At 37.8% G+C, this 23,951-nt stretch overlaps 2 protein-coding genes across 2 annotated transcripts in view; one reads left to right on the forward strand and one right to left on the reverse strand.

Annotated features, from left to right (window-relative positions):
- LOC109931109 (protein unc-13 homolog A) overlaps positions 1 to 23,951 on the forward strand; it is a 342,784-nt gene that overhangs the window by 303,943 nt on the left and 14,890 nt on the right. The window lies entirely within an intron of this gene.
- LOC125486475 (unconventional myosin-Vb-like) lies at positions 13,965 to 23,721 on the reverse strand. The gene is made up of 6 exons (XM_048614131.1): positions 23,628 to 23,721; positions 22,993 to 23,143; positions 20,977 to 21,268; positions 18,020 to 18,194; positions 15,897 to 15,977; positions 13,965 to 15,021 (listed from the first exon to the last, which is right to left on the reverse strand). The coding sequence occupies exons 1-6, from the start codon at positions 23,694 to 23,696 to the stop codon at positions 14,869 to 14,871; spliced, it is 921 nt and encodes a 306-aa protein (XP_048470088.1). The 5' UTR covers positions 23,697 to 23,721; the 3' UTR covers positions 13,965 to 14,868.

Consider the following 23,951-nt stretch of genomic DNA (forward strand, 5'->3'; position numbering starts at 1 on the left):
TTCGGAGCCATGAGGTCATGTTGCAGCTGTACAAAACTCTGGTGCGGCCGCACTTGGAGTATTGCGTACAGTTCTGGTCACCGCATTATAGGAAGGATGTGGAAGCATTGGAAAGGGTGCAGAGGAGATTTACCAGGATGTTGCCTGGTATGGAGGGAAGGTCTTATGAGGAAAGGCTGAGGGTCTTGAGGCTGTTTTCGTTAGAGAGCAGAAGGTTAAGAGGTGACTTGATAGAGACATACAAGATGATCAGAGGATTAGATAGGGTGGACAGTGGGAGCCTTTTTCCTCGGATGGTGATGGCTAGCACGAGGGGACATAGCTTTAAATTGAGGGGTGATAGATATAGGACAGATGTCAGAGGTAGGTTCTTTACTCAGAGTAGTAAGGGCGTGGAATGCCCTGCCTGCAAAAATAATAGACTCGCCAACTTTAAGGGCATTTAAACGGTCATTGGATAAACATATGGATGATAATGGAATAGTTTAGGTTAGATGGGCTTCAGATTGGTTTCACAGGTCGGCGCAACATCGAGGGCCGAAGGGCCTGTACTGCGCTGTAATGTTCTATGTTCATGAAACTATTGGGCTGCAGGTTTCCCAAGCGAAATATGAGGTGCTGTTCCTGCAACCTTCGGGTGGCATCACTGTGGCACTGGAGGAGGCCCAGGATGGACATGTCGTCTAAGGAGTGGGAGGGGGTGTTGAAATGGTTCGCGACTGGGAGGTGCAGTCGTTTGTCACGAACTGAGGGTAGGTGTTCCACAAAGCGGTCTCCAAGCCTCTGCTTGGTTTCCCTAATGTGACCTCCTCTACATCAGGAGCAGTGGATACAGTATACCACATTAGTTTTTTTTTGCCTGTGTTTGGCCCACATCCCTCCAAAACCTTTCTTATCCATGTACCTGTCCAAAGGTCTTAAATGTTGTAACTATACCTGCATCTACCACTTCCTCTGGCAGTTCATTCCACATGCAAACCACCCTCTGTGGAAAAAGTTGCCCCTCAGGTCCCTTTTGAATCTCTCCTTAAAATATGCCCCCTAGTTTTGAACTCCTCAACCGTTATGATTTTATACACTTCTTTAAGGTCAGCCCTTAACCTCCTAAATTCCAATGAAGTAGGTCCCAGTCTATCCAGCCTCTCCTTGTAACTCAAACCTTCCAGTACCTGGAAAGGGTTCTAAGAGATTTACCAATTTAATAATATCCTTCCTCTAAGCAGGGTGACTAGAACTGTGCACAGTACTCCAGAAGTGGCCTCACCAACATCCTGTACAATTACAACATGACACCCCAACTCCTGTACTCAATGGTCTGAGCAATGGAAGGCAAGCATGCCAAACACCACCATGTCTACCCTTGATGCAACTTTCAAGGAACTACGTACCCGAACTCAGAGGTGTCTGTTTAACAACACTCCCCAGGAGCCTATTACCTATACAAGTCCTGTCTTGTTTGTATTACTAAATCCTAAATTCTCATTCATTTATATGAATGACAGTGGACCTGGCCTCAATCAGTGCAGAATACCGATGGTCACAGGCCTCCACCGTCACTGTCTGTCTCCTACCATCAAGCCAATTCTGTATTCAATTGGCAAGCTCTCCCTGGATCCTACATGATCTAATTTAACTAACCAATCTACCATGCATTAAAGGCATGGTAGACTATGTAGGTAACATCTACTGTGCTGCTCTCATTCATTCACATCATCAAAAAACTCAAATCAAGTTAGAGAGATACAATTTCCCCACACGCAAAGCTACGGTGACTATCCCTAAATCAATATTTGCCTCTCCAAATGCATGTAAATTCTCTAGCTCAGAATCACCCCCAACAACTTACCCATCTCAGATGTCGGACTCACTGGTCTATAGTTCCCTGGCTTCTTGCTGCCTTTATTTAAGAAAGGCACATTATCATTTACAGCCATGGGTGAGCAGTCAGAGGACTGGAGGGTGGCTAAAGATCTCTGCTAGGTGCCGTGCAATTTCTTCCCCAGCTTCCCACAACATCCTGGGATACATCTGATCAGTTTCAGAGATTTATCCACCTTGATGTTTAAGGCCTCTAGCATGTCCTCATCTTTAATGTGGGCTGTTTTCAAGACATTGATATTTATTTCCAATTTCCCTAGTCTCCATGCCTTTCTCCACAGTAAATACTGGCACAAGATATTTGTCTAGTATCTCACCCATTTCCTATGGTTCCACACAGGAGACCTTGTTGATCTTTAACAGGCCCTATTCTCTCTCTAAGTTGCTCTTAATATATTTGTATTTGTAGGAGCTCTTTGGATTATCCTTAACCATATTGCCATCGCTGTCTCATATCCCCCTTCTTGGCCTCCTGATTTGCCTCTTCAGGTCCTTACTCCCCTTACATTTGAGATTCACTTGATCCCAGTTGTCCATACCTGACATTTACCTCTTTATTCTTGACCGGAGCCTCAATATCTTCATTCATCCATTGTTTCCCACTCTTATTAGCCTTACCCTTCACTCTAATAGGGACATACTACCTCTAAATTCTGTCACATTTCAAAAGCGTCCCATTTGCCAGTTGTCCCTTTACCTGCAAACAATCTGCCCCAATCAACTTTTGGACATTCTTGCATAATACAGTCAAAAATTGGCCTTACTCCAATTTAGAACACTAACTTTTATACAAGGCCTATCCTTTTCTATACCAATTTTAAAACTAATAGAACTATGATCACTGGCCCTAAAGTGCTCCTCCACTAATGCTTCAGTCACTTGTCCTGCCTTCTTTCCCAAGAAATCAAGTTTTGCTCCTGCTCTTGTAGGGACATCTATGTATTGAAAAAGAAAATTTTCTTGAACAAATTTAAACAAATTTCATCCCATCCAAGCCCTTAACACTATGGCAGTCCCAGTCTATGTTTGGAAAGTTTAAATCCCCTAGTCTTAAAACTCTATGACACATCTGAGATCTCTCTACATTTGTTCCTCAGTTTCCCACTGAGGATGGAGGGGTGGGGGAGTGGCTACACTTCAAGTGAAACTTGTCCCTTTTGAACAGATCTCTTCTGCCACAGAAGAGAGCCCAGTGATCCAAAAATCTGAATCCTCGTCCCCTGCACCATTTCCCCCAGCCACTGATTAATCTGCCCTATCTTCTTCCTACTTGCACTAGCACGTGGTACCAGAAGTAATCCAGAGATTTAATACCTCGAGTTTCTGCTTTTTAAACACCCTACCTAACTTCTTATATTCACTCTGCAAAGCCTCAACCCTTCATCTGTCTTGTTCTTATTAAAATGTGTAAAACAACCTTGGCTTCTCACTCACCCCTTTGACAATATGCTGCACTGCTCCAAGGTGTCCTTGACCCTGGCATCAGGGAGGTAATAATCCATCCTGAATAGGAGAGACTCCTATAGCAATTGCTCATTTGAATCTTGACAAACCCCACAGAACTAGATTCATTCTTGGTGCCCAAGATCTGGATGCCACTTATTTTCCTCAGACTGTTCTCCCCCAAAATATCCAAAATGGTGTATATATTTGAGGGGGATAGCCACAGGAGATTCCTGCACTACCTTCCTACCTCTCGTGACAGTACCTGCAATGTGACCACATCTTTAAAGCTACTAACCATCACTGTGGCTCCTTTATGTTCCTCAACGACTTCAGCTGCCTCTTCAGACAGTCTCCAGGGACAATCAACTGTTCCCTAATTGCCAATTTTCAACAGGAAGAACATACCACTCCACTGACTGCCATATTTGCCCCTTAAAGATTAGCCTACATACACTTGCCTAAAAGGACCCACTCTTTGCTCAAATCCATGTTTATCGACACTGTGCTGACAGAACTTAAAACTTATTATAGCCCAAAAGAAACAGCTCTAAATATAAAACTTTTCACAAAAGTCTGCCCTTCCCTTACCCACAAATTTTTAATGCTTTTTCTTTGCATACTTAAAATTCCTAAAATTCACTTAGCTTAAGTCGCAGCAACCAAAAAACAGCCCCTGCATAATATTTTTCTGCCAAGTTTTTTTGCCAACTCACAACCTGTCTGCCACCTTTACCACTTGCCTTCCCCTTTTCGCATCTTCTGCAAACTTGGCAATAGTACATTCACTTTCCTGCTTAATTCCATGTGCCAACTAATAATGTGAGAACACATATACATCAGACCTGAAAAAGAGGCCAACTCCTATGTAATTATTGGCTGAAAATTGCAGTGTCAACTTATACATTGATCATAGGCTAAACATGCATTTAGCAAACAAAATGGGGTTATCTTATCCTCAGAATAAGAAATCATATTGCAGAGTAATAAATAAACAGCTCTTAATTCAACCTACAAATGAATAGGAATAGACCATTTATAGAGATCCTCTGTTCTTCAACCTTGATTACATATTCTAACTAATCAAATAGCTGTACATCCCCTTTGTTGGCTAACATCTGGGAAATGACCACAATGCTGGATTTTGCAAATGGTCTTTACAATCAAACAATAACTTGCCACTAACCCTTCTCATTTTATCCAGGCTGGGGACTGTTACAGATAAGTGCTGGCTTGCCTGCACCGGTTGTGGGATACTTTCATAACCTCACCCAGGAGCACGTTGTGAACCTATGGCCCTCTGGCTGACGGGTAGGAGGAGATACCCACTGAGCTGCCTAGCCCCAGATCACACTAGTTGTCAACAATCTAAATCAAGGAGCATCCATAGCTCTTTTTATCAGTTAAAAAGAATCCCAAAGATCAGTGAAGGCACTTTTCCTCAACTCAGACCCAAATGGGCTAAGGGTCAAGGGACAATTTTGACAAATTTACTAAAGTTCTTGAGTATATAATGAGCAGAGTTGCTAAAGGGGGAATGAGTAGCTCTAGTGTATTTGGATTTCCAGACATTTATGGAGAAGTTTTTGATAAGTCTATTGCCAAACATCAGGCTGGATGTTCTTGTTTAGGGAGTAAAGTTAGCATGCAGGTGCAAGTAAAAAACACAACTGGAATTTAAAACTAAGGGTGTCGATGAGGCCATACTTTAAGTACTGCCTTTAGTTTCAGGTCCTTGTATTTTAAAGAAAATAGGTATTTGTATTAGAGGTGATTCAAAAAGATATTCACTGGGGTGATTGCTGGGATGAAGGGATTTACTTACCAGAACAGCTAAACAGATAAGACCAATTAAAACAGGACAGGAACCCACAATATCAAGGTAGTCACTTTTCTCTTTCCCTCCTTAAATTGCAACTGTTAATTTGTTATGCTTTCTCCAAAAAAAATTATTCCAATGTCAACTCACTTCATCCTTACTGATTGCAACTATCTGTATTAGACCAAAAAAATGCTAAATAATTGTTGGATACTGTACAAAAGCTAGGGATGGATTAGTTTTGTAACCATTCTATGCAATCAATTTGCTTCATTGTTTTACAGCACATTGAGCGCTGAGGATGGCCCAGAAAGCTATGAACTCCAGATTTGTGTGAAAGATTACTGTTTTGCCCGAGAAGATCGAAGTGTTGGTATTGCTGTGATGCAACTGCGTGATATCATACAGAAGGGAAGCTGTGCCTGCTGGTTACCACTTGGACGCAGAATTCATATGGATGAGACAGGACTAACAGTCCTCAGGATACTTTCACAAAGAAACAATGATGAAGTGGCAAAGGAGTTTGTAAAATTAAAATCTGATATACGTTCTGCTGAAGAGGGCAGTTGAGAAAAGTGGCCAAAATCACATGTAGATCAAAGTTTAAAACTAATTTCTTAACTCGTTGGAGCTTCAGTTTTCTCATGTAATGAAGCCACATGTCCCACTTATGAAATAAGCAAAAAAAATTCAGCAAGAGGTTGATTCACGTTTTGGTATATGCATGATTTATCTGTAGTTTTTTTTGCCAGCGTGGACAATTAATTTTTTTTTGTTCATGAAAAGGCAGCATCTAGTCCTTAGAAATATGAATATTCACAAACAACTGGATTGACTTTCCCTTAAGGCTAATATCACTTGTGTTAGTAAATCCCGCATGACTCTACTGAGCCTGTGTACAATGAGCACTGTGATCCTGTCCTTGTGGAGAGACCTACAGCTGAGAGAACTTATATACCTCTTGTGAAAAGTCTCAGTTACCTTCCTCTTCAATACCAAAATGCCAAAGTCTCTTTATACTCACTGGTGTAGCCAATTTCTTACACATTCCACGTTTCTTGAACAGATTGCTACTCTGAGCTATACTCACAAACAGGCTTGGTATTCTACAAATTACAGGATTAGACCCAAGTTTTTGCCTTTAATTTGTTGCAATTCAAACAAATATCACTGCTGAAAAATAATAGGTTAGTTCCATAGCATACATTTGAAATTCTCAAATGAGAGAATGGAAAGGTAAAGGTAATCTCTAAAAAAAAAAAAAATCCCCAATCTCAAGACCATCTAAAATTTCCATCTAATAATCAGTTTTGTGTTAGCTTGTGCAGTGACTGAAAAATATTGTAACAGTGTTGTTACATTAGCTACAATTTTACACAAAATATTACAACAATATGCAATAAGGACACCGAATACAGGTTTTCTAGTTCCAAACTGGAAATGAAAGACTGACTTTAGTATCAAAGTTCACTTACAACCACCGTACTTCAGTGGAAAAGCCAACATGCTCACTCTCAAGCTTCCCTTCATTCCAATATCAACTAAACTTGGGTGCTTAGTTAAACTTTGTTTCCTGGCAATGGATTGCTACTTTTTAAAAAAAATGGTGTCAATTTGGCTAATCATGTTTGTGAAATTTTAATTTTTCATTTTATTTTTAAAACCTTGAACTTTGTTTTGACATAAAGTAAGCTATGGAGATTAAAACACTACGATAATCACCCAACATAAAAATAACATCACAATCCAGTAGGATAAAATGGTGAGGTTTATTGCTTTTAAAATGCTAAAATGTCTTCAATGGTCAGATAGCAACGAGAGCTGACGAAGCTATACCTAATACACAAACATATTTAGAGTCTGAATTGGAAAGAGAAAACTTTTAATACCCGATTTATCTGACAACTGGTTGCTTAAAACCATGACAACTGAAGTTTTAAAATGTAAGTGTGCAGAGAACATGTCTTTATGTACACAAATCCTCCAAAAAAAAACTCCATCGTTACCCAAAATCATATCTAGTGAAAGACCATTTTCTCTAAACTGAAAGTAACTTTAAACTCCACCATATGCAGCTCTTTCTTCTGTGAAGAAATTAAAAACATACCTTTTACAGTTCATTCTTGCCTTTCTATTAAATCAAGCAAAAACAAAATTACATTGATGTCTTGTAACCCTTAGCCACCATGTAATGCTGCACATACCTGGATGTGCACTTTGTTGGTGTAGACCAAAAAAAGCCTTTTGACTAGCCTACAGCAAATTAGGGTTAAACTAGGACTAAACAATCCATGCATTAAGAAAAGTTACCATCCTACAACTACAGAATTGACCCTTTAAAAGTAGAATTTAATATCTTGCCACCTCATTAAATAGGAGGGCGGCAGAGGGAAAAGAACAGCATTCATCATACTTTCCCCCCCACATTCATTATGTATTGTGCGAGTAAAAAAAAAAACTTTTGTCTAATCCTCGGTGGTGAACTCAAGGTAACCTTTGCTTTTGGTTTGAAACTGCATTGCTCTACCAACAGTGGTATTCTCTCAAGTTCACTGTGGGTGACACTTGTTTTGCTGCCTTACATGCAAAGTTTAATGTAAGAACTGATTTTCTTTTGTAAGTGAGGGAATGCATGACAGTAAAATAGTCCTAAATGAAGGGTGTGGCATTTTCTATGGCTGAATATTCATTATCACTTCTGCTTCATTGTGGGTTTCTGGATTAATTTTCATGAAATTGAAAAAGATCTTCCATCAGGATCAAGAATTAATTAACAATTTCCTACAGATTCAACAATTGAAGGGTTTCTTAATTCCACTTTGAGATATTCAGCATTAGAAATATAACAATCTTCCTCAACAGTACCTGCTATGTTACTACTACTAATACATCTAGAGGGACTGAAGGAAATTTGATACCAGCATATACAGTCATCTCACTGGTCTAGAAATGAAATTGTACAATTCTGTCCAGTCTTCTTTTGGGTGAGTTAAGGAAGAAAAAAAAAAGCAAAATTAACCAAATAATTCAAAAGGTGATACCAAATAGGGATAAATATAGGTCGCTAACATCCCTTCAAACATTTAATCAAAGCTGGGTATGTTGAATTGAATGATGGTACAAGCTCATGAGGCTCAATGGTCTATTTCTGATTATTTTGTTAGCTCTGAGGCAGTTTGGAATATTTTGAAATAATGAAGGGTGCTTTTTTTAAAATTCTGGAAATACAAGTTTTCAGCATCTGTGAAGAGATGTGTGGATAATCATCTCTTAATGTTAATATTGTACAAGTCAGATCCCAGGCTGAAACCTGGCTTGAAACCAAAATGAAATTTAAGCATGTAATACAACAGATTCTGGTTTAACTAAAACAAATTAACAAAAAAAAAGACAAAATAGAATAAACTAAGCCATTACTTGTATTGTTTGAAATCTTTATTTGCATTGTGAGTATAATCCATTAATCCCAAAATACTTCTTTATAAATATTAAAAAGATAAACTTTTGTATGATACCACAAAACACCATTCCTACAATCCTCACACCAGAGTCTCTGTATCTAACACCTTGTCATGTTTAGGTCATTTCTGACCAACATTTAGACTGGAACTAAAGATAAAGATAATCTCCAAGAAACCATGTTGAAACTTGGGTGCGTATTAAGTAAACTTACTCAAGTTGTTGGTTTGCTCGCCAAGCTGGCTGGTTATCGTACAGACGTTTTGTCATAATGCTAGGTATTATTATCGGTGCAGCCTCCGATGAAGCAATATTGTTCTACTCCACTTATATTTATGGAGCTGTTTGGAGTCTGTATTTCTGCTGCTTCCTATTTTGTCTTCACTTTTTGTTAATTTGTTTTTGTTAATCCAGAATCTGGAGTATTACATCCAGAAACAGACTCCAAACAGCTCCATCAGCAAGGACAACATTGTCAGACTATGCCTCACCTTTCACTTCATCTTTAATGGCCAAATATACAAACAAAATCAATGGCGCACCTATGGGGTCACTCATCTCAGGGCTTTTAGCAAAGGCAGTCACGCAAAGACTGGAACGCACTACCCTCCCCCTCATACAGCCAAAACTGTGGATCTGATACATGGACGACATGTTTGTCATCATTAAACGCACCAAGTTAGGAGAGATACACCATCTCATTAACAACGTTTTCATCAGGATCAAATTTATGAGATAAGAGGAAGACAACAATTTACTTCTGTTTCTAGACATCAGGGTAGAACGAATGACCAATGGGGAGTTCCAAACCACAGTGAATAGGAGGGCAACCCACACTGACCAAATCCTCAGTTTCCACAGCAATCACCCCAACATCCACAAACAAAGCTGTGTTAGGACACTATTCACTGCAAAATACCAGAAATATGCAGTGAGAAAGACGAGCGCCTACAAGGTCTTTGCTAACAACGGATATCCCAACAACTTCATCCATAGGTGCCTACTAAATGGACAACATTAAGAGGACACAGTACGCCCCAATACATTGGCCGTACTACCCTATGTCAAGAACATACCAGAACTATCAATGAGACTCCTACGACCACTAGCAATTACGGCAGCATTCAAACCCACAGTCACACTACAACAAACATTCACAAGGACCAAAGACTCCATACTCAAGACATGCAGGACAAACGTAGTTTACAAAATACCTTGCAGTGACTGCAACAAACGTTAAAATCAGCCAGACCAGAAGGAAACTAGCCATCAGGATACACGAACACCAGCTAGCAGCAAAACATGAACTTCCCCTCGTCTCAGTGCACTTGGCAATGAAGGCCATCAATTTAACTGGGATAACATAACCATCCTGTGTGTGGTTGGGTTGAGCTAGGAATTCCTAGAAGCCTGGTTTTCAACCCATAATACAAATCAACAAACATGTGGAATTAAACCATGCAGAACAGAACCGGAAATGAGAGAACCCAACTTAACAGACTGGATCATATAAATACCAAGCACAGTAGAATAACATTGCTTCAACAGAGGCCATTCTAGTGACATTATCTGCATGGTGATGAAACATCTGTATGATAACTGGCCAGCTTGGCGAGTAAGCCAACAACCTCATCCACAACCCGAGCTACAAATCTTCACAAGAATCTTAACTTACTCAGGATTTTATCACAACACTTCTGGTCTGGGGCTAACTAACTCTTCACTTTAAAGATGGACCTAGTTCACTGTAGATCCTTCCCTCCTGAGGAGCACTGGTCTGTATAGCCATCCTTGTCCAAGGACTTCACAGGACTCTGCCCAATCGAACTGAAAACTAAAATTTCTCCCTTTTCCAAGCTATGGGTGTTTCCCTGAAGCTTAAAAAGAATTCCACAAGTCTCTAACAAACTGAAGCCCCACTATTTACCTAGTCTCAAAACAATCCAAGGTAAACAATATATATTAGTGCTGCACAAAAATCCATTCACTCTGAAGCCAGGCCTCAAAAAAACTTGTAACTATTTTTATAGCCATGGGTGACTTCTTTTACACGTTAATGAACAAAAGTGGGTTTTAATCTGTATGAAGTTCCTAATTCAAAAATTCAAAAACTTATAAAGATTAATTCATTAAAAACATCAGTTTACATCACAATTCTAACATTTTGGAAAAAAAGGATTCCGGTCAAACAGTTGTATTTATCTATAGAGCCAAAAATCAGGAAAAATGGCATTACCACCAGCTTAATAGGGATAAAATATTTCCCAAAGTCAATGTTAAAAAGTTAATATTATTTGGTAAAAGCAATGACTTTTAAAAAATGTTCATCCAAATAACTGGCAAATCTAGTATAAAAGGATGACAAAGTACTCTAGACTGTACCTTGGAAGTTTGTTTCTACTGCAGATAAGCATAAACACTAGGATTTTTAAAAATAAAACGTCAGCTTTGAAAAGATTGAATATAACGAGAAGAAGATTGTTAATTGTATTTAAGTGAATTCCAGATAAACAAGATAAGCAGTCTGGTTTATTAAAGGTGCTTAGCAAATTTCTACAAAATTAGCATACATAGAAAGAGCTACTGAAAACTGAAATTAGAGGGGAGGGTAACAATATAAAAGGGAATGAATGCTAGGTTAGCAAGTGTATAAAAGTAATTACAGGATTGAATTTCCCAAAAAGCACAAGAGGAACCTTCTTATAAAGACGATGTGAAATGTATGTACTTTGACCTACAATGGCAGTAACAATTAAAAGTAAGGCATACCCATAGTTGGGCAAAATAGATATAGCATGAAAGCGATAACATTCGAGAGGAGAGGTGTAGCTCGAAACAGATCTGGGAGGAAAAGCATGTAAAATTCACAACCTTCATTGGTTACAGCTCCAATATAAATATTGTTGCCTGACATTTTAGGAGATAGCATGAAAAACTTTTCAAATTTACCTTTAGATCTTTGGTTGAATATCTATAAACCTGAAAAATGAATGACAATTCTTTTCTTTCACAGCAGTAGCATTTTATCATTTACAACTATTTATTATGAATGGAGTACTTTAATTATTATAACCTATTAAAAGATGTATTTTTTACTTGGGTAAAGCTATACACAATGGTAGATTATGGGGTGGCTCTACAAACATACTGCACTATTCCCTGTTAAATCAAACCCCAACTTTTAATTTTTCAGCATACTGAGATTTACAGATGCTAAAATCTGATTATAATGTGAGTCATACACATTTTTAAGTTAGACTTGGTTAATTAATGACAGTGAGAACTCATTTGCACTCATACTAACATTTCTTTTTGAAAAATTGACCAGCTTAGAAGAGATGACTAAGCATCCTTAGATGTTTATTACATTTAACAACAATTGTGCAGGTCTTAGTTGTTGACTGATTAGCAAGTGAATTACTGCAAGTTATTAGACTAAAGAATGACACCTTAAAACGCGAGCAACAAATGGAAGTCAGCACAAAATCTTGCTTATTTGCTCAGAAGTAGAAACTCTGGGGTTGGGTGGAGTAGCAATTTGAGACATGCAATCCTGATCATTGGTGCACTACAGATCAATTAAGGGGACCAGAGATCAATGCGTGCACAGGTGTTACAGTAATGCAAACATAAGAGTATAAGCAATACTAAGAATACTGATGGTTTAGGACTGTCGGTATTTTTGCAAACTGCACCTTGGAAACCAGTTTCTTTGATGGATGGTGAGCTTGAAGTACCTGAATAAACAAAAATCAGCTTTTAAAAAGATTTTTGAATGTATCCAAGTGAATTCCAGAAAAAATGTTGAGCAGTCTGGTTTGAGGATCCTATCTATAAACAGTGTAATATTTTGTTTATTGATATTAACACATGCTTAATTTATGAACAACTACTTTTTTTGACAAATTGTTGGCAAACGTTTCATAAATCAGCACTCAAAGGAATTGAAGTTCTGACTTTAAAATCTGAAAAAAAAACTAATATTATAGAATGGAGAGCAGCACAAATAAAATGAACACCTTCACAAAGAAAACCAACAGATGAAAACTTTTGTCCATACTTGTCATTGAATTTTTTTTATTGTATGTTAAAAAAAGTGCAAGGTGATCCAATAAATTACAACTATAAAGCCCTTTCTAGTTTGACAGAAAAAAGTGTCAATGAATTGTATGGATATCTTGCACTTACATCATTTAAGGGGAGCCAAAACTCTATGGCATGGGTCACTTGCACTTTGTGCAGAAGGGAGAAACATTCAATAAAGTAAGAGCGATCAATTTCCACAAATCCCTTTCATTATAAACTAGATGCAATTAGAATCAATTCTATTTGAAGTTATTTTCATTTATAGTAACAATTGTGCATTAAGTGCAAAATTTGATATTTGACAGCTAGTTTGATCTCCATTCTCATGAGTTCCATCTTCAACCATACTAAGACACAAGATATTTAACTATAAATATCTTTTTTTTTTTTAAAAAAAAGAGTTCTGTTCCACCTACTCACAACTAATCACAAAATGCAAAAAAAAGATTAATCCAATACTCAAGTGACTGCAATAAAAAGACTATATTCAACCAACCTGTTCAAATACAAAAATATTAAATTCAGGTTACAGCAATGGCATCCAGAGAAGATTAATCTGGATATTCACAAGACAGTGGGATTTAAAAGTCAGATTTCCTAGAAAGTAACCATAAGCCACTGGACACAACAGCAAATTCAAGACAGGTGCTGCTATATTCTGGAGAAGCAAAAACCACAAACCTTTGTATCATTACTCCACACTGGTACCAATAGGCTACAGGCACATATCTTGTATAGCATTGTGCTGGTACAGTTTACAGTATTAAAATGTCAAATAATCAAGTCTAAATAAACCACCAATAACTTTTGGGCTAGGTTACTCAACTTCCTCCATGTGTTTGTAAAAATACTTGTACCCCAAATTACAACATACATGCTTTTATCTATTGTGGAAAAAAAAGTATTTAAATAATAAATAGTACACAGTGCAATGTTTCAGAAACGTTGTTTGTTAGGTCTTCAAAGTAATATTAGGCATCTATAATGGCATGATATACTGAGTCAAAGAAATGGTGCAATTGTAGTTTTTTCCACTATTCATTATTAGTCAATATTTTTAGAGAATAATCTGATACAGACAACTAAATGACATACTTAATAGATTTTCAGATTGAATGTTGGTCCTCCTTTAGTACATGAAGCACATAAAAATATTGTACCATAGCTTTTAGAAAGTACATGGAAATTTTTAATATAAAAACAAAGCTTTAATTTCTTCAATTTGAATTACAACAGATTTTCAAACAATGCAGAAACATTCATATTTTGTTAGATCCTTACAAAATACATCGACATCTTGAAGTGTGCATTAGTATCTGCTTAAATATGTATTTCACATTAGATGCTACTCAGCAATGATCATATTACATCAGTGTCACAAACAAACTGCCCTCTTACCTATTTAAAATTCATTATCAAGAATACAGGAACAGTTTAAGTATAAAGAGGAGAGAACCACGACATTCTCAAGCTTGCTTTATTTTGTTATGTTTTCCCTCTTAAGATTCCAACTAAAAAGGATGCAGTGATATGTTAAGCAAATGATTCAGACCATCTCAAAATTTTCTCCTTGTCAAATCAGTGACAAACAGTATGTCTTAAATATCAAATGCCCAATTCCTTAAGTGGACAAAAAATGCAAAAGAAATGAAATGAAAAAAGTGCTATGTAAATATAAATTATGTTGTGGCTAATTGCTCAATAAATTTGAGAGCTTGCTCAGCATTTCATTTTTGAACCACACTAAACCAAACATGCAAGCAATGAGGAATTCAGTGCATGTGGACTAAACAAAACGCCAACCTACAATTCAAGTCACCCCAAGTCAGTTGCCTCAAGCTAAATTCTCAGTTATGTCCTTGCAACTTGTCAAACTTATATCCCCTTCAGTTTTGTGCTCAGAATCCAAAATAACTGTAGTTATACCTTGGGATTCTCAAAGATGCGCAAAGACACATTTCAGAGTTATACTGCAAGTTTAAAAAGGAACCGTAAATAAATTACTTCCAATAAAACCTGGCCTTTTCAATTGAATTTACTTAATAGTTAGCAATAATAAAGTTGAACTGTGTTATTTATAGTAACTTGCAATAAGCTAGTTCTGCAAATCAAACTCATTCTTAACCAAAATCTTGCAAGTTGTGTACCCACTCCAGATGGCCAAATGCCTGTATTTAGATCAATCAAATTCTATTCAGAAAGTCCAGTTTCAAGATTTCAGGAATTTTAATCTTGTCCAGGTTCACCGGTGAAGGAATGATCGGAAAATTTACAGCAAATACATGTTTTAACTCCATTAGCAGACGGCGACTTGGACTTCTACCTGCCAACCGATCCTGTGCAAGACACAACATCCAGCATAACTATTTATTTCCAAGTGTGGTACAGGTTAGTTTATAGAGAGGAGTTATTAGTTTTGAAATATCTAATTCATCTGAAAAGCAATAAGGTTTAAATCTAGGTTGCATTCCATGGGCAAGATAACTAAATTATAGAAATCATGGGAATACACTATCAAAAAGATCACAAGGCCAAACTCCCTGCCAAAAACCAATTAAGCTTAGTTCAGTATTTAATCCAGTAGTCAACTCAGTACAAAGTTTCCATGCTGTCCAATAGAAAGATCTCAAACTGACTTTTTTTTTAGGGAGGACAGAAGAGAATACACTGGTTTATTTAACAATAAAAAAGCAATTTACAGAAGGCCCAGCCACATGGTAGATTTGGGATCACATTTAATCAAAGATTAACGCCATTATTCACAAACAGAGGCAAATTACCTTTACTCTATAAATAAGCACTGCCAATCAATATATTCTGAAAATAATTGATAAGGCATGCTGATTATGTAGTATTGTACTACCATTAATTACACTTGCTCAAGAAGAAGCGCTAAAAGCATTTATATTTGATTGTTCAGGAATTCCAAGGGAGCAGGGTAGATTGTATTGGCCCAGTTGCAGTACATGTTGCTTTATTGAACAGTGAAGACAAAACCTAAATCATAGTTTAGTCAATATGCATTAGAAACTTTGCAAAAATCTTTGCCCCAAAATCCTCCCACCTCTCAAACCATCTCACTTTTCAAACAGTAGTCAAAAGGCAAAATAGAACTTTACAAAAAAAATTAGATGGTCACATGATAATTCTAAAATTAGGCTTAGATTACTGAATGTTTGCAACTGAGTAATCAACATTAAAAAATATTTACCTGAATATTTTTTATAAAAGCTATAGTCACACGCTCCTCAAATTCATTAACAGGTGTATATAGAGTCAGAATTTTCACAATCTGTTACAAATCAAAGGGTAAAAATGAATTAGAAAGAAAGCTTATTAGTTTGGAATACTAAATACCAGAAGAGGACAGGTGCTGCAAGGTAATAGGCAAGTGAACCTAACTACATTAAGCATTGTCACTTGAAGTTGTGTTTTTGAAACACATGATCAGTGCCTATCCAGATTTTGGAGATTTCAAAACTGCACCTCAGAGATCCTCCTTTGGGGAAAATAACAGTCATCCTTGTTTACCCACTTGGGTGCTAACAATAGTCATCTAATGCAAGTTTCTCTCAAGCTGTCCAGAGGATAGATCTACAGTTGGGTACTCAGGTCTTTACTGAAAGCATGTGGAGGACTGACAACAGAACGACAATAGCTTCCAAGCAAAAGTTTTAGGGATGGAGCCTTATTCCAAACACTGTCCTCTATGGGCTACCAAATTGTAACGCTAGCGTTCAAAATTTGGTAGGCTTAGTCGATCATCTCCAGCATTACTTGACCATTGTCATGTCCAGCAGCGCCTGGAAATTTGTTGTAAGGTTCCAGAGCCTTAAAAAACAACATGGTACTCACTCTCCTCAGCAGCAAGGTGGCCCTGTTCAAGTCAGCCTAAGAAAGTTACTTTCTGTACAGGGCTATAATTTTGGAATCATGTGCTGAAGCTGAAATTCCATTTAGCTCTGACAAAGGAATGGGCTCCTTCTGCTGATATCCTGGGCAAGGATCATATTGACCTTTTTTCTATCCCTCAAGTATGCAATTGTTCTTCTAATAATAAGAAATGATGATTCCCAGACAAAATAACAAATAGACATTTATCTTTTGTTTAGCTATGTTGTTTCCCCACCTATTACCTGTTAGCTCAACGAACAATACAGATGTCTATTACTCATGAGCATTATCAAAAAAATCTACAACAGATGCAAAATGAAAGGAAATTAGAGAATTCCACAAAAACACCCAATGATTCAGTCACCTGTGCCTTCCATGTTATGGAACACGCGTTTCAAATTATTTGTAATATTACAAAAAAATTGATTTGCATTTGCAAGAATCAACGTTACCTGCTCCATAGTCTAAAAAAAGCTACTCAGTGGCTTCACCGCTTGTTCACAGAAATTGTGTTATGCATTAGTTTTGAATATTTGTCTCAGACACTTTGTACAGTTCTGATCTAGGATATCCAGTTACTTTGGAATAAGAATGCTATGATTTCAAGTGGGAAAAAGCAACCCAATTAGAGTAATTGTTCTTCACAATCTTAGAACTCTTCCTCCCCTCCAGTCATTCTGGTTGTTCTCCACTATATCATATCAATTGCTACAATATCCTTTTTGATCTCAAGACTAGCAATATGTACACATTCCCCAACTATGCCTATCATTCCAACAGCATTTTCATTCTCATCTTAAAGACACTCCTAAAGAACAAAGAACAATACAGCCCAGGAACAGGCCCTTCAGCCCTCCAAGCCTGCACTAACACATTTTGCCCTTCCATTCTAAAACTGGTCTTCACTTACAGAATCTATGTCCCTCTATTCCCTTCCTATTCATGTAATCATCCAGGTGCTTCCTGAATGCTGCTATTGTGTCTGTTTCCACCACCTCCTCTGACAGCACGTCCTCTGTGAAAAAGGTACCTCACACATGTTTTAAACTTACTCCGCATACCTTGAACCTGTCCTCCCCAAGTAGTTAGCCCCTCTACCCTGGGAAAAAATGCCTCATACTTTCCACTCTATGCATGCCATTCACAATCTTAAACTTACGTCAGGCCGCCCCTCAACCTCCTGCGTTCCAGGGAAAACAAGACCAGTCTATCTAACCTTTCTTCATAGCTAAAATCCCGCATACCAGGTAACATCCTGGCAAACCTTTTCTGTACTGTCTCCAAAGCACCCACATCCTTCTGGTAGTGTGGTGACCAGAACTGTACAGAAATGTTAAACCATTTCTGGAGTCTAACACTGTTTTAAAAACAAAAAGCACTGTCCAATATTTTTAGGTGGCTGTGGTATATATGCTTAAACTACAGTGAAGTGAACCATACCTGCGTCTTTGAGAGTGCTGTGCACATTGAACAGATTGCCTCAGCATCCTCATCAGTTGTTTTATTCAATTGCAAGAGCTGCGTAGCTTGTATCAGTGGCTCCAGTATCTCAAGTGCACCACTCTGATGTAGATTCTTGCCTCTTAGCCATTCAATTAGATGGCTGACATTGTTTCTGCATTGGGAAGAGCAAGAGGATGATGACAACTCCAAATATTTCAGCAATCCAAGTAACAAAAGGCTCACCTAAACCAAAGATTACAAGCTTTTAAACTGTCTGACAAACTTGATGACATAATAAATAACCATATAACTCTAAGGAAAGAGTTGAGCTCTTTGGCCAATGTTTGGACCAAGGCTATAATGAGGTCAGAGGCCAAGTGGCTCTAGTGGAACCAAGCTGAAGTCAGTGAGAAGCTCATGTTGAGAAAGGGTTGCTTGATAGACCTATCAATGACCCCTTCCATCATTTCACTGATGATCCAGAGTAGATAGATATGTGTTAGTTACTGGCCAGGTTGGATTTGTCCACCTTCCACATTGCTGGGTAGATGCTAGTATTTTAAGCTGCCCCATTACAGTTAAACTAGGGGCATAACCAGCTCTGGAGTACAGCTACTATTACTGAAATGCTGCCAGGGCTCAGTCTTTGCTGTATCTAATGAGTTTTGCAGTTATCACATGATGCGAATCAAACTGATAGAAAACTTGCACCATATGATACTGGGAATCTCTGGACAAGGCACATAGTTAGGTCATCCACTTAGTACTTCAGTCTAAAGAAGAATGCAAATGCTTCAGCCTTGTCCTTTGCACTGATGTTCTGGGAATGGAGATACTTTGGGGCAGCAGAGTTGAGCTTAGGCTGATGTGGTACCGGCAGCATCAGTGGTGTCTGCATTGGACTCAGTGGCAAGAGTGTCGGAGGCAAGATGGCACCAAAGTGTGGTAACTTTCATTCCGGCAGTGGTAGCGTGGTGAAGGGGACTCATGCCTGCATCACAGAAAGGACATCGAGAGTACTCAGCAGTCAGAAGAGGCTGCTTGGCTAAGTGAGCTACCATAGCTAGATGCAGGAGGGACAGACATTTTCCAGTTGAATTTCATCTTGCAGCCAGCTAAAGATTCTGGAAGATTGGACTTGCTCATGCCTCAAGTGAAGGCAAGATGGTGGTTGAGGATTAGAACGCTGAAAGCTGCATGAAAAAAGCACCTGGAGATGACCACTCAATGGTGAAAGGGGTATATCAGAATCCATTAAAAACTGAAAGCAACTGAACTATTTGCTGTAAAGGCTATAATTCTGTGGAAGGCATAACATGCGAGAAATTTAAAAGGGAAATGTTCTTTGCAGTTTAAAGTACAAGTCATCTACTAAAAGTAGGTTTCATCAATTGTGTTTTAAGTTATTTGTTACTTAAAATTGTCATTTGTAAAATATTGATGCCATTCTTCCAACTATTAACTGGAGGTTCAAATTTCCTATATAAAAGTTATTGATCTAAATGGGAATTAAAAGCATTTACACATTTCACTAAGAAGCACTTCTTGGCAATCTTAACATTCACTTTAAACACATCAATAGAAAGGCTTTTAGGACTTAATACTCACCATTTTTCACAACTGTAATGGCATTTTGTGTGGTTTAGCAACACACCACAGGATGTTTGTCGTCTCAGCAGAAAAGACCAGATCATAAATATTGTAAGGTGATAATTTTCATTTCAAAGATGATTGCACAACAGTAATAAATGGGGACAATACTCCAAAATACTGTTCCAATTTTAGAGCATTAACGTAGCTTGTTCAAATTGAAGATTTAACTGAATAACTTGCCTGCCCCCTTCCATTATCAGGAAAATGACCCTTAATTGTTGTGCAAACATTTACATCTTAAATATGCCAATGAAAATAGCAAGTCTTTGTTTTGAACTGCAGTATTGAATTTCAATCTGTCTCCACTATATTCATGGTTAGCTCAAAAGTATGGGGGGGGGGGGGGGGGGGGGGGAAAATGACTGAAATTATAAGGGTTTAATTTTCAGCACAATTCTGTGCAGTTGGCAAATCCATCCAATTGAAAAAAAAACTTACTGCGACAATGGTTAAATGTTGACAAGACTAGCCAGAAATACTGCCACCACCCAGGATAAACAAAATGCCATGGTCATGCTGTCAGCAAAGTGCAGAGCTCTCACATCTAACACTCCTACATCCTGTATAGTAGGCTTGTGATGGAACACCGGGACTGCAGTATTCCACACAAACTGACCCACAAGATGTCAAATCTATGCATGACCTACATTAGAAAAGAAGCCATTTTCAGTGCATTCCTTATTTACATTGTGAACCTAGAAACTCCAGAAAAGCAATTCTAGTTGCTGATTATGTTATTAAATTATGTCATCCATATATCAACTGCCAATTTAGCTGAAACAAAAAAAACACCTAAACTGAAACTTGTTTGTTGTTCCGAATTAAGTCATCTGCCCCTCAGACATTGACCAATGCCAGGGTTGATGTCAGTTGCTTTTTTAAAAAAAAAAAAATTCATTTGTGGGGATGAGGGCATTGCTGGCTAGGTCAGCATTTATTGCCCAGAGGACAGTTAAGAGTCAACCACATTGCTGTGGTCTGGAGTCACACGTAGGCTTTCCCCAAAAGGACATTAGTGAACCAGATGGGTTTTTCACAAATCAACAGATTTATGATCGTTAGAACTCAATTTCAGATTTTTATTGAATTCAAATTCCACCATCTGCCATAGGAGAGTTTGAACCCAGAAGTCTGAATTAACAGTCCAGCAATAATACCACTAGTCTATTGACTCCTACAGCAGTTAAGTACATTAATCAAGCCATGATCATTCGTCTTCCTTTTTAACCATCTGGATTCCTACTACAAAGTAGAATAATTTTTGAAATGGTTGCCAAGAACTCGAGCAGATTTTATTTTACCTGATTTGGACTCCATTGCTGAAGGAACACACATCCTTCCTGAGAAGCAAGTTGTTCAGTGTGACTGCTGTAATTATGTAGTAAATCTGACGGTAAACTTGTTTAATAATTTCAGGATGCAAACCATATTTGGAGAGGATATTGTGGAACAAGCCTAGTTGGTGAATGATGGAGTTCAGTGTGAATGTCGTATTTTCTCCAGAAAGACTTCCTGTTTTCTTTCTATAACCTGCTGGCTTTGCGGTTACAATTGAAACACTCCAAATGGTATCATTTTCTAACATTCCAGGCACTGTAGACAAATTAAAAACAAACTTTACTGTTAAGAATTATTCTTGTTTAAAACCACCACACATTTCTCTAAATCATATTAGAGACACAGGATATATTTCAGAAAATTACACCACAGAACTTCACTGATGGCTGACTTAATTAACATTTTGCATTTCAACTGCAAAAACTGTGTGCCAAAAATTGAACGCCATTGTTCCACAAAAATGTCAGTTATAGAACAGAGGTGATCCATTTGCCTGACTGACTGCTATTCTGGATAGGAACAATTCACACTACATTCCATCATTAACAGAAAAATAACCATTATAAACACACAATTTCAACAAACAGCACAGAAAGTTACTAATCTACTACCAAGTGTACTACAAACTATTCCCCTTTGATAAGGCCCAAAACACATTTGTGAATAAAACAGACAAGACAGTCAGTTCGATAAATTATGGGTGGTAAAATATAGACAGGCACAAAAAATTCCTGAAGATCACAATCCAGATATGAAGTGTGGGTTAAATTCCTTTTGATTTTCCCACATGGGATTTAGGGTGAACTTGTCAGTTGGATACAATATTGGCTCAAAAGGCACAAGACAGAGTGACGGTGGAGGGCTGTTTTTCAGACTAGAGGTCTGTTACCAACAGTGTTCCACAGGGATTGGTGTTGGGTCCAATTGTGTGTCATATATAGAAGTGATTTTGATGAGAATATAGAAGGCACGGTTAGTAAGTTTACAGATAACACCAAAATTGGTAGTATAGTGGACAGTAAAAGGTGATTACCTAAGATTACAAAGAGATCTTGATCAATTGGGTCAACGGGCTGAGGAGTGGCATATGGAGTTTAATTTGGATAAATGTGAGGTATTGCATTTTGGTAATACAAACAAGCACAGGACTTAAACAATTAATGGTAGGGCCCTGGGTATTGTTGCAGAATAGAGAGACCTAGGGGTTCAGGTACATAATTCTTTGAAATTTGCGTCACATGTAGATAGGGTGATTAAGGTGGCATTTAGCATGCTTGCCTTCATTGTTCAGGCCTTTGAGTATAGCAGTTGGGATGTCATGTGGAGGTTGTACAGGACGTTGGTGAGGCTTCTTCTGGAGTACTATGTCCCATTCAGATTGCCCTGTTACAGGAAGATTATCAAGTCTGAAACAGTTAAGAGATTTACCAAGATGTTGCTGGGAATTGAAGGTTTGAGTTAGGAGGGGAGGCTGGGACTTTTTCTACTGGACCATAGGAAGTCAAGGTTTATAAAATCATGACGGGTATATATAAAAGGTGAATAGCAATGGTCCTTTCCCTAAGGCAGGGAATTTCAAGATTAGGGGGCATATTTTTAAGGTGAAAAGAGAAAGATTTAAAGGCATGAGGGGCTGTTTTTAAACAGAAAAAGTTGGAATGTGGAATGAACTTCCAGGAGGAAGGGGTGGATGCAGGTACAGTTACAACGTTTAGAAAATGTTTGGATAAGTACATCAATAGGAAAGATTTGGAGGGATAAGGACCATGCACAGGCAGGTGGGACTAGTTTAGTTTAGGAACATGGTCAGCCTGGACCGGTTGGATCAAAAGGGTCTGTTTCCAAGCTGTATGATTTTGACCTCCAATGGTGCTACATTCAAAACTACCTTAACAGGCAGTGTATGTAGAAATGTTAAGCTGTGCAGATTAATTTTAAAAAATTCTGTTACTGGCAATAATCATAAGTACTGCACTTGCCAATCATTTCTTGAAGCTTTCCTTCTGCAACTTTGATTAATTGATGGTAAAGTTGAACAGCAAGATCTGACAAAATCAGACAATGTTGGGAAAGGTCGAAGTTTCTCAAGACATGTTTTCGTTGTTCCGGTGTGTTCATTTCCACAGAGTTCTGTTAAAAGAAAAATTTTTGGACTTCACACTTGCAGCTGAAGTTATGGTATGTTTGAATATCTTTGCATCCATGCATTATTACTGCTGAGTCAAAGTGCGCAGTGTTAAATTCTGAACCTTCAGTTGATAGTATGGGACCTTTACAAGCACAAGTTATATATGACACATTTATTTGACAAAGGATCATTCCTGTTAGTTCACTTAAAAGTGACTGTTTCTTCTGTAGTAACTTAACCATTGCATCATGATCCAACCAGTCAGAAGCATCATGCAATTAAACTGTGCTGCAGTACTAAATACACAAATATAGTTTTGAAAATTCAAAACGGGAGACTAAATTAAAGAGAAATATTAGCATCTTAGTGACATTGGGGCAGTTATGTCATAATCACATTCTTTTAAAGACAATGATCAATATTTAGCAATTGTCTAATCTAATTTAAACTTTTGTATTAACCTTCTTGGCCTCTCAAAATACTCACCTCATCTCCACTATACTGCCTTAAGCAGACCAACAAACGATACGTGTTAGATAGCCAGAATGCCACCATCTCAAAATCAGAACTTCTCTAAAATTAAAACCAGATGTACAAGGTCAGTCATACAATAAATGCTCAGCTTTCCATCTGCTTTCAATTGGAATCATTAGTTAAACCAATTAAGCCACCATCGAGTATGTCCCATAACAACAACAGTTACATTCACTCAACTTCCTGCTATGTTATCTCCTCACATAATACACAATTGGTGTTGATGTGCAGAAAGCTAAATTACTAACCACTTGAAGGTTATTAGAAGAACATGTT

Source organism: Rhincodon typus, chromosome 29, assembly GCF_021869965.1.
Source record: "Rhincodon typus isolate 14 chromosome 29, sRhiTyp1.1, whole genome shotgun sequence".
In the NCBI taxonomy this organism is placed as follows: domain Eukaryota; kingdom Metazoa; phylum Chordata; class Chondrichthyes; order Orectolobiformes; family Rhincodontidae; genus Rhincodon; species Rhincodon typus.